The following is a 12,292-nucleotide window of genomic DNA, read 5'->3' as shown; positions in this document are numbered from 1 at the left end:
GACTCAGCCAGAACTGGACTTGGAATAATTTGTGTCCTTTTCCTAACACACCCCTTATCTCTCCAGTGCCAGCTTAGTGGATCCTAAACCATTTTAAGCACCCTGGCAAGACAGAGCATAGCAGCCGTCACAATCAACAATTTTGGGGGAAACTAAAAATAAAAGCTCAACACCTTTGCCAAAAAACACTTGCTCAACAACTTTTCTGTCTGGATTTTTGAAATATTGTATACAAAAGGAGGTGCCGTACATTCTAACATAGAAATTCAGTTTCTGTGAATTCTGAAGCAAGCTCACCTAATCCACACCTCCCACAACTGTGTGTACTGGAGAATAATTGCCTTTAGAGTCTCACATGTCTTCAGATTTCACAATACAGTTCTCTTATCAAAACATGATCAAAATGTCTTTCTAAAATGCATAATTCACAGTGTTGTTGTTGTTTTAAGAATGTGCATTAAGATAATATGAATCTCGGTACTGGTTTTTAATATATATATATATATATATATATATATATATATATATATATATATATATATGCAGGTTTTGGTGTCTTCGGGTGTCTTCCCGTGTAAGAGTCGGGGTGTCTGTGCGACGTTTCGACGAGGTCTCACTCGTCATCTTCAGGCTGGTGCTTTCGGCTTCTTGTTACTGGAACAGAGCAGAATCTGGTGTTTGAGTTCCTATAAATACTGTTGAGGGGTGTGGTGTATAGCCTCCAACGTTCTGGGCAGAGAGGAAGTTCCTAGATTAGTGTGCCTTTTCTTCTTTTGTTCCTTAATTACTTGAGGGATATCTTGAGTGATTTCATGAGTGATATTCTGAATACCACTGGGTGGGTCATTAAGTGTAGATTAGTTGCTAAAGCTTTCGTGTCTTGACCTCTTGAGCTTGTGAAGAGTTTTTCTGAGAAGATGGCTGTGCTGCATTTAGTTGTGCTCTGGCTTGGCTTCGTGTATAGGGGCGAGCTGTGGTTTTGTGCTTTGTGCCAGCCAGATCTGTGTAGGGATTGCAGGGGGGTGCAGCATCCGGAGGTGCCACTATAGTTTGGCTACTGGATGGAGTCTGTAATATGTCTGTGGAGAGGGTCTGGGTTTGGGTCTGGTGTGGTTGATTGGTGACGGCGTTCTGTGTGCCTCTGGTTCTGGTGTCGCCGTCACCAATCAACCACACCAGACCCAAACCCAGACCCTCTCCACAGACATATTACAGACTCCATCCAGTAGCCAAACTATAGTGGCACCTCCGGATGCTGCACCCCCCTGCAATCCCTACACAGATCTGGCTGGCACAAAGCACAAAACCACAGCTCGCCCCTATACACGAAGCCAAGCCAGAGCACAACTAAATGCAGCACAGCCATCTTCTCAGAAAAACTCTTCACAAGCTCAAGAGGTCAAGACACGAAAGCTTTAGCAACTAATCTACACTTAATGACCCACCCAGTGGTATTCAGAATATCACTCATGAAATCACTCAAGATATCCCTCAAGTAATTAAGGAACAAAAGAAGAAAAGGCACACTAATCTAGGAACTTCCTCTCTGCCCAGAACGTTGGAGGCTATACACCACACCCCTCAACAGTATTTATAGGAACTCAAACACCAGATTCTGCTCTGTTCCAGTAACAAGAAGCCGAAAGCACCAGCCTGAAGATGACGAGTGAGACCTCGTCGAAACGTCGCACAGACACCCCGACTCTTACACGGGAAGACACCCGAAGACACCAAAACCTGCATTCCTGTACCCGTGAAAATCTACGAAAGCAAATATATATATATATATATATATGCTGAAATGGAACAGAACAGACACAAGAATGAGCATTTTGTGAAACCGGCACAGATTAGAAATAATTATCTCCTCTGCCCCTACTCCAACAGCCCATGTTTTCTTGTACCTATCCCAGGTACAATATTCTCTATCTCCTATCCCTATTTTGTCTATTCAGAAGATATTGGAAGTGCTTTTTAAACTTATTCTAGTGTACCCAAAAGTAGCATTCATTTGATAGCTCTAAGTGTGGGGGCGTGAATGCTGGCCGACTCTGTATCAAGGAAGTCAGAAGTTGATGGAACATTTTTGTGAATTTGTGATGTATTGTTCTGTTGTTTTTGTAAGAGATGTATTGTGCTTCTTTTGTTTCTTTTTCTTTTTTCAAGCTGTAGTTGTGTGTCTAAGTGTTGATTTTAAACCAATAAAGATGAATTTTTTAAAAAAGAAAAGCATGCAGGCCGAGTCTAGTGCACGTGCATGGCAGTGCACACACATGATCACAAAATGTCTGTGGGCAACTTCACTTCTGCCACCAGTACGTTCAGCCAGACTCGTAGTGAAATTTAAATACTTAAAGAAAAACAAAAAACAGTAGTGGTCCATTTTTAAAAAAATGTAAATGGAGTTTGCAGTAATTTGGAATGAAGTGAAGCATTGATCATTTTGCTCTGAGAATAGGGTGGTTACAGGGACACACCATTTCTCTCCATGAAATATTGGAGAATGTGCAGCATGCAGATTTATTGGGAGTACACTTCTGGAAGAGTACAGTTCTCGTGAAGCTCAAGAATGAGACAGACAGTATGTCCTGGCAGCTCTGTTTTCTTGAAAGAAATGTTAATACCCACTGGTTTTTTGTTTGCCATACAGGGACAAAAACAAAACCAAGACTGTTTGTCTGTACTACTTAATGAGACATTCCTTTGGCAATTACGTTCCCAACTCCTACACCACTTTTCTTGCTACGCTGTCAGAAGTTAATATATCGACACCTCTTTTTGTTTATTGACGAAAGATCGTTCATTAAGAAGCAACGTAGAGTTTCATTTTAGCCCTGACCTTGATCTAAGGTCAAAAACTGGGCAGCAATAATAACAGAAATAAGAATAAAAATATAGAGTCATACCAGTGGATGGGGGCGGCGGAGCAGGGAACAGAAGCGAAGAATTCTGGGAGTTATTTCATCTTAGTTTTGGTAATACAGCACATGTGAGCAACCTGCAGGCTGTATGCAGCACTTAGGGGACTTCCATGTAGCCCCCATGGGTGTCTGATCCCCTCCCTGCTCCTGACGCCAAATTTCTCTGATTTCCTGCACTGAGGAAAAGCACTGTTCTGATGAAGAGGGAGGGAGACATGGGGAGAGAGTCATTCCCACATTCCTTCCTCCCCATCTTTATTGCGCTCACCAAGCACCCCTCCTCCCAGCACTGCTGATGGTGGCAAATAAATTATTAGCATTGTGGCAGCAGAGCCACAAAGGGAGGTGCACAGGATAACTACCGTATTTTTCTCTCTATAAGACGCACCAGACCACAAGACGCACCTAGTTTTTGAAGGAGGAAAACAAAAAAAATCCCTCTTGCTGTTCTGGCTTCTGGGATAGCTGCGCAGCGTGCATTCGCTCCATAAGACGCACACACATTTCCCCTTACTTTTTAGGAGGGAAAAAGTGAGTCTTCTAGAGCAAAAAATACGGTAATTTTGCAACTTACAACTCCGTCTTTTCTGTATTATTTTTTATTTATCTTTCACATTTCTGTACTTCTGTTCCTGCCAAAGGAGCCCTGGGCAATAAACACTAAAGTGGTAAAACAATCCAATTAAAAATAAGAACCTGTTTAAAAGCAAATCTAAAACATTTTAAAAACATACATAGCATCTTTAAAATGTTTAAAACAATCACAGATCCTTGCAACTAACGATTTCAAGGTTGCCAGGAACAGTATATTTCGGCCATCAATGTCTGGGTAAGCAGGGATGTGTTCAAGTTCCTGCTCAAAGTTAATAGTAATAAAGGTTTATATTTGCCACACCAACCCCCACAGCTTCCTCATATAGATCTGAGCAGAGAGGAGTATAATTAGGATCTTTGAGCCTAAGAAATAAAAGGCAAAACCATGTACAGAGTGCACCTTGCTCACCAGTGACGAACCTCTATTATTACTGAATAAGACGGTTCCAAAATACAACAGTAACTTATTTTAAGCCAGCTACATGGTGCATAGGATCACTGCTGTTGCCAGGGCAGAAATAAATCCCAGTAAAAAAACAGGCCGTTCCTTTACCAACAGGTTCAGATAATAATATTCCTTTGAGCATCACAATATCGAGGGTACAATCCACTTCTTTACTTAGTATGCCCACATAAAAATGTGCAACAGCTATCACTGTACTTATCACATAAGGCATAAGTAGCACATGCGCGTGCGCGCGCACACCAATTTTCAGAAATTCAGGACATCATAGAGGAAATGCAGAGAAATGCATGGTTTGTCTAACAGCAAGGGCTCTCAGACGAAGAGCAGCATCAGCACTAAGCAGGCAAAATTGGGGCAAGCAACCAAGGGGGAGAGTTGCCAGGTCATATTAAACCATAATTAGCAACACACACACACACACATGCAGCCCTGCTTCCCCTTCCCTTATCCAGAACAACCTTTCTCTTCTTAAGTTACGCTGGCCAGCTGGCCATTTTTTCCGGCCCTGTTCTTCTTGAGCTGGTCATGTAAGCAGGCAAGGCCACCACGAGGCCCATCAATTTCAGCCTGGTGATTGCAGGGGGTTGGGGGGTGGGATAAGCCGGAGGGTTTTTTAAAGGCTTCTTTAATGTACTGTGGGTAGCAACAGCCATAAGATCTGTGAAAAAGATAGAAATGGAGGGAATGATGCACAGGGAGCTTTTAAAAACCAGCTTATGTTGCTTCTTGAGTCCTGTTCATTCCCCTTAGCTGGAGCACCGACAAGCAAGCTCATCACCTGCAGAGGTGGGAAGAGGTTTTTTTTAAAAAATAAAATAAAAATCTCCTTCCTTTGTGTGTTGCTTCTCGAGTCGCTTGCTCCTTAGTTGTAGCAAGCATAAGTTCTGTTGGCATGAAGAAGGTTGTGTGAAGCAGAGAAATCTCAAAACCTGCTTCTTTCCAGGCATTTCACAAGGTGGCAGCACCCGCATGATCTCCCTTTGCTTTAAAGTAAAAAGCCCACCCTCCCTTCTCCCCACCCACCCTGGTCTCCTTCGTACCCATAGGCATTCTCCTTCCTAAGACAAGGGTTTTCAACCTGTTTGGGGTCTGAGAATCTGATGAAAGCCATGGAGCCCCCTCCTCAGAAAAATGCACATAAATACATGCACACTAAGGGCAGCTGATCTTCCGCCCTAGCCAGCTGAAGCCCTGCAAGTGAAGGCTCCCTCCCGTTCCTTCCATTTGCAAAGCCCAGCTGAACAGCAAAAAATAAGAGGTGCCATTTCTGGCTCAGTTCTGGCTAGTTTCATCACCAAAACAAAAACAAAAACCCCTCCTCTTTAACTAAGGCTAACTTGGGAAATGGCAGAAATGCCAGAGACAAACTGAATATATACACTTGAGGAGGAGTAAGGGAAATGTGGCGTTGTTTTGGGGTTCCCCTGCATCCTTACATCAACTTTATGAAGACCGAAATGCCACGTTCTTGCACTGGTGCAAGCTTTTCGTTTGCATTGTTTGTTGTGTTTAGAATTTTGTAAAAAATGAAAGGCTGGATGTTCCTCTCTTCCGACCCAGGTGTTAGTGTTCAGATAATACAGAAGCTAATAAGGTTCTAGCAATATGGAGCGCCAGGCTCTTGGTATATTATGTAAGACTGCTGACTTACATGGTGGGGAAATGCTTTGCACGCAAAAGGTCCCAAGTTCAGTCTCTGCTGGTAACTTTGGAAAGCTGCTGCCAGGCAGAGTTGGGGGGGTGAGTCCGTGGTTTGCCTTAGAATAAGATAAGCTTTGCATGTTAATTGCTACGTGTGTCTTTTTATAGCATTGAAATGTAGGTTTGCTTACTTTTTGCATTGATGTACATGCAAGGATAGCTTCTGAAGAAGTGTGCATGCACACGAAAGCTCATACCAAGAACTAACTTAGTTGGTCTTTAAGGTGCTACTGGAAGGAATTTTTTATTTTGACTATGGCAGACCAAAACACGGCTACCTATCTGTAACTTCTCCAAATTGGTATTTAAATCATGGCACCGCAGACTGTGGGGTTGCCGGTTGCATGCAAGCAAACCTAGGAATTTCTGAAAGTGGGAAATGAAGGGGTTAAGGGTGAACTTGGAGAACATGAGGTTGTTGACTCTTCTTATAAGCAATAAGAAGTCTGGAAGGAAGACCTCGATGAAGTAGTCTTTTGCCTAAGCCAGGTTTTCCCTCTTTGTTTCCCCTGCTGATTTGCAGAAAGCACCCCAAAGACATCGGCCAGCTGCAGTCCTGCTCCCGAGTCCCCCATGAGCTCCAGCGAGTCTGTGAAGAGCCTGACGGAACTGGTCCAGCAGCCGTGTCCTGCCATAGAGACAAGTAAGGAGGGCAAGCTGCAGGAGTCGAGTGAGGCGTCCGCTTCAGAGTCCCAGTCCACAACGCCATTGCCCCTCTCTGGCCATTCATCACTCAGCATTCAAGAACTGGTCGCTATGTCACCCGAACTGGATACCTACGGCATCACAAAGCGGGTCAAAGAGGTGCTCACAGACAACAACCTGGGTAAATATCTTTTTACTGCTTCTGATTGTTCTAAGAGAACAGTTCTTTTTTTTAAAAAAAATAAAAGATTCTTTGTTTTTTTATAAATAATGTTGGAAACAGGAACCTTTTTAAAGCCAGCTCAGGTAACTGGGTCAGAAGCAAGTCAATTGGAAACTATTCCATGAACTAAATGAAATTAATACGGTTCCTGCAAAATTTGCTTGTTACTTGATGACATTATCCAAATGCCACATATCTCAGCATTCTTTATATGATGAGTGGCTTTGTTGCTGTGGACACTAATTCCAAGATTTGGGAAAAGCAAATCAAAGGCGCCCAAGTATACAGAATCATTCTTTAAAATTTAAAAATAAAAAATGCTTCAGATCATTGCTCTTCAGTGGCTTGTGTGACCAAACTGAGTCATGCTCCAGCTTCCTATGAGTTGCTCCACTAGCACCATTGCCACTTCTTGTCCTTTTTTTTTTTAAAAAAAAAGAGAAAGTAGGAGCAGGCAAAAAGTTTGGCATACACAGTAAACATTTAAAACGGGCCCATTGCTGTAGTCAGTGAAAAGTGATTTGCAGGTCTGAAAGGGCTGAACTGACCAGATAGCTATTTTAGTTGTTGGAAGAAGGGAATTTCCTGGAGGTGGAAATCAAGAAGGTATGTATTACCACCCATATGGCAAAGAACTCCATGTGAGGTGATGACATGTGAGCATGGAGCATGTTGCATTCTATGTTGCTTCTAGCAAGGCCTCTCTTAGATAGCCATAGATTAGGTGGCGGCGTTTGGAGTACATTATCAGAGGTAGTTCCTATTGTGGCACAGTAATAGAGGGCTTGTTCATTGCTTGTGGTTCAGGGCAGATTTCCAGGAAGGATGTGGTTGGTGTCCTTCTCACAGATATCTTTCCTTTTAGTTGTGGCTACATCTCAACCACTACATTAAATGGCATGATTGTGCTTTGCCTGGGGCAGGATCCCATCATACTTAGATGACTGAATTTAGAGGGTTAGCCAGGATCACATAGGTAATGACCACTCCAGCCTCAGCTGGATTGTGTGCCTGCACACGCTAACATGGCAGTACCCACCTGATCCTAGCAATCCCAGCTGATTCCGTGATCCGCACATTACTGGAACGGCATGAGATCTAGCTGTTGTGCAGAAACAGGAAGCGACTGGCATGGATTCCTAACACTTTAAATCAGCCGTTCCCCACTGGTGGTCTGCGGACATAACCCACCCAGGGGTTCTGTGGCACCATTCACATGACAGAAACTACCATAAAGCTATCAAAAGTAGGGGGTCCATGACTTGTTTTGAAAAACTGGGGGGCCCCAGTACTTACCTAATTGGGAACCACTGCTCTCGATTTCCCCAACCCAGAGGGGGGAGACCCGCTCTACAATTAGTTGGGTTGCAGGCTGGCAGCCGTCTCCATCACAGTTCACACTGCTTTGCGGGATAAGGCGAAAGAGCCAATACTCCATTCCTTACAATGAGATCTCATATTTGTAGGCATCCCTCTGTACTGGTTATGTCACGGTGAAGGGGGAAAACTGGTAACTTTGTAAAATTAAGATGTCAGGGAATTTTATTCATGTAGAGTGGGGCAGAGGCAGATTGTCTTTGATCAGTTTCTTATTACTCCTAAGACTGAGGGAGTACAGAAACTAATTTGGTATTAATAGCTATGGATATGCTGAAAAAATACATTTTTCTAAGACTGCAGAAATTGTGTATAATGTTTATCTACCCATCTTTACACAACCAAGCTGTGTTGGTTACAGAAATTCTGCTAACGGAGCCTAGTTGCTCTGATGGTACCAAAACCAGGTGTAAATTGGGTCCATTGAAGTACCTGTCATCAGAAAATGTGCAGTTCTTGATGTAGAAATGCGGCTACCCTTTAGGTATCCTTGCTCTCTCTTAGATAATATGACCCTTTCAGAAGCTTAGCTTCTACTGTTTCCAAATGGCAGCCTTCCGTAATACTGGCTTTCCAGTTCTTAGCCAATTGCAGAATAACTTGACTGCCATCTTAGATTAAAATGTGCTATCTACTCAATGCTATTAAAAATTGTGGGACTGTACTCCAGTCATGCCAGGACCTGTAGCTTAAACTGCTCAAACTTAACATGATGGGTTTCCCATTCTGTTGGGGTGAAGTCACATCCTGCCAGTCTGAAAGGGTGGTGCAGACGAGGGCCTGTAGGGTTTTGGATGCATTGTCGTTGCATGCTATATATGCAGGGACGCTGGTTTACTGTAAGTCATTCTGCAACCAGAAAAGCCCAAAGCAGCAGGTTTACTATGAGCAGAATCAATTGTGCAGGTAGAAACAATTGACTGTGGGTGCACAGATTGTGGATGCAAACTCAGCAAAATCTAAGGTGGGTCCTTAGCAATTTAAGGCACTGCCACCTGCTCTAGAAGATGGACTCCAAATTGCAAACTAGTACAGCGACAAAGTCCGTAAAGGGGAAGGAGGTGCTTGGGTACTCTGGGTGAATTGGTGGGCTGCAGTTAGGATCAGGGAGCTGTAAAATCATCCCTCCCCCCCCTTCCACCCACCCAGACCCCTTCTAGTTTCAGGAACTTTAACAGATTAATACATTTTTTTCAGTTTTTCTCCCCTATCCTTGAGAGCTAGAAGCTTGCTCACTTTTAAAAAAATAATAAAAATTAAACCGGGGCTTCTCTAGAGTAGCTTGGCTCCTCTGGATTCTACACCGGAAGCCAAATTCTCAGCGTGTTTCAGAGTGTGCAGAAAACCAGGGTCCCTGATTCTGTGTCCTCTTGTGCTGCAGGAGGAACATTTTTAAAAGTGCTTTTATTAACTATTGTTCTGATGTCACTTTACATAAATCTTTTTCCCCCCTCCATGATTTTTGTTTTTCTACAGCGTGGCTGACAAGCCTAAAACGCAGCAGAAGAGGCAAGAAATGTACCCCAAACCTTGCATTAGGTGTGGAACAATATTTCAATGTTTCCTTTTTGCCCTCTGTTTGCCTAAATCTCTAGATTAGCTAAGGGCGGAAGCACCTTTGTTTTGGGGCCCCTGGTTGTCTGTATCTGTCTCAGCCAAGGTCGCTAGCGGCTCTCCTTTGTTTTCTTTTTCTAGTTTAAGACCACTGTGATCACCTGGCTTAGTAAGCAAGGCTGTGATTAGGAGGAGGTGGCGTGGGGGGGGGCTGGCTTCTGCTAATCCTGCGGCAGACACATGTCCTCTAGATCCAACCCATTCTGTCTACATTTCTAAAACTCCACACAAACACTCGCACCTTAACAACATTGTGGAAATTATATGGAACGATAAAAAAGATCAAACCACATAATTGTACAGTTGAACAGAACAGCACATCACAGTATATCATAGCAGTAGCAAGGCAGAATCCGAGTTTCCAGTTTTTTAAAACATTTCCTGAAAGACAGCATGGAGGAGGCTGCATGGCAGGGGTGGCTAACCTGCAGCCCTCCCAGTTGTCAGGCTGGCTGAGCTGATGGGGGTTTGTAGGCCAGCAGCATCTGAAAGGCTACAGGTTTAGCCAATTCCTTTTGGAAGGGAATTCCAGGGCATCAGGGCTTTGAGAGCCAAGCGGTATATCAATGTTGTGAAATAATATAAAAATTACTTTTCATGGAATCAGAGTATTGTAAAGCTGGAAGGAAGCCCCAGGGTAATCCGCTCCAACCCCCTGAAATGCAGGAATATCAATTAAGCATCCATGACGGATGGCCTCTGCTTAAAAACTTCCTAGGAAGGGGAGTCCACAACTTCCAGAGGGAGTCCGTTCCACTTTTAAAGTTGTTTTGTTTTTTTAAGTTGCTGTACACTGCCCTGATGTTCTGTGAGAGGGCAGCAAATAAATACGCTTATTTATTTTTAAAATCTTAAATATTAGGAGGGCCTCTTCCTGGTGAAGTTAGCTTCCCTGTAAGTTGGATTTTAGAGCAGGCTCTCATTGGAAGATCTTAAGTGCAGGACTGACAGGGATAGAGTGTCAACTTCATAGTCACAGGAAGCCAAGAGCCCAGGAGCAGGATCTCATCAGGCAATCCCTAAGCCCACTTAGAGGGTTTTATACAATCAAGTAGTATGTACATTTTGATAAAGTAAAATAAGATACTCCCTACCAGTAGACCTGGGAATGACCTTTAGCCCAAACATGTATTAATTTTTAAACTAAAATTGCAATATGGGATCCACTGTTTACCATATGTGGTACAAGTCGAGCAGCAATGTGGCTAAGGGATCTGTTCCTACAGGCAGAAGACCTCTGCTCTAGACCAGACCGTTTAAGTCAGGGGTGGGGAGCTCTCCAGATGTGGTTGAACTCAAACTCCCAACAGTCCCAACCAGGGGCTTACAGGAGTTATATTCCAGCAACATCTGGAGAGTCCCAAGTTCCCCACCCATGGTTTTGAGCTCTTTTCTGGGCACAGAATCACGTTGTATTGTACCTGGAAGCTAACCAGATGCCAGCAATGACATAGTTAGCAGGTACTGTGTGAATCTGCACAAGCAGGAGTTCCTATATTTAAGTAAGGTGTCCTTTCAGATGTCTCATAGGCATGATTTATAATTAGTTATGTTTATGTTAACATGCTCCTGTTGCTGAGGTCCGCTCCATAAAAACATAAAACCATGAATAGATAGATAGATAGATAGATAGATAGATAGATAGACAGACAGACAGACAGACAGACAGAGTACAGCAAGGGTATAAGAGCAAAAATATGTAGAAAGCAACAACAAAAAAGGTACACTGAGTGAAAACAGCAGTATCTTTTTAGAAGTACCTGTGAGGGGCAGAGCTTATTTGAAGGGACACAGCAGGGGTGGGGAACCTGAGTGGCCCTCCAGAAATGGTTGGCCTCTGTTGTCAGGGATGGATGGGAGTTGTACTCCTGCAACATCTGGAGGGCAACATCCTCCCCACTCCTGGGATAGAAAAAAAATATATTTGGAAGGAGCAGCAAACTCTTGGTCAGCTGCTGCTTTAAAGTATGGTGGCAGGACTCACAGCGCCTCCAGAGCCATTATCTGAAATGTAGGAGATCCCTAATTTTAGATTCTTACAGTAGTAGTCCTGTCTTAACTTCAGTCGCTCAACTGCTTGGCAAGAGACGGGGGGGGGCGGGCAGCACAGAGCAGGTGTTGCGTGATCATTCTTGCCTTGTATCGTTAAGCAGCCACAAGGTCACATTCTGATTAACTACTGCATAGGGGCTCAGTTTGCTCTGTTTCCTGGGTTGAGTTACCAAACTCTGCCTCGAGAAAAGCCAAGTGATCGGCCTGTCTAAATTACACAAATTGAACCCATTTTGCCCAATTTCACTTAAATTTTGTGTAATTTATTCTGCACTATTCTGACTTAGCTACTCATTGAAAGGGGCACTCCGGCCACAAAGTTCTTATATCCACCAAGTCAGCTTCTGAGTTTTCAGCAGGTTTTGCCCACACACTTTTAACTATATATTTGTAGACTCCACCCCCTTTTTAATGAGAGCTTAAGATTATTCAAGAAGATGGTGTTACTTTCAGCAGTTCCGCAGAATTATAACATATACATGTAGCCACATCTCTAAGCAATGGAGATGTGCTGGTAAATACCAATATAGACTGCATTTGCACCATAAACTATGGCTTATTGTGATGTACAAAAGCTGCAGCCAGCCTCAGTGTCCTTCCTCTCCCATGGTTGAGATGGACTTCAGAAGCTTTTCCTTTCAGTTTTTGTGAACCACAGCTACCTCCTTCATTAAGACTGTAGATCATACATTGCACTAG

General features: G+C 43.4%; 1 protein-coding gene across 7 annotated transcripts in view; it reads left to right on the top strand.

The window, feature by feature from the left end:
- The window catches only part of CUX1 (cut like homeobox 1), a 267,797-nt gene that overhangs the window by 213,170 nt on the left and 42,335 nt on the right, over positions 1-12,292 (top strand). For 4 of the 7 annotated variants that reach the window (XM_082201345.1, XM_082201343.1, XM_082201341.1 and 1 more), the window contains 2 exons: positions 6,206-6,508; positions 9,404-9,466. The exons of 1 other annotated variant lie outside the window; for it this stretch is intronic. In XM_082201345.1, the coding sequence (XP_082057471.1) occupies positions 6,206-6,508; positions 9,404-9,466 (366 nt within the window). The remainder of the gene's footprint in view (positions 1-6,205; positions 6,509-9,403; positions 9,467-12,292) is intronic. 2 more of the 7 variants (XM_082201344.1, XM_082201346.1) reach the window with 1 other exon arrangement.

The sequence above is a fragment of the Podarcis vaucheri genome (assembly GCF_965113315.1).
Source record: "Podarcis vaucheri genome assembly, chromosome: 15".
NCBI lineage: Eukaryota > Metazoa > Chordata > Lepidosauria > Squamata > Lacertidae > Podarcis > Podarcis vaucheri.
Note: the sequence above shows the minus strand (reverse complement) of the source record. Positions and strands in the feature narration are given on the sequence as shown.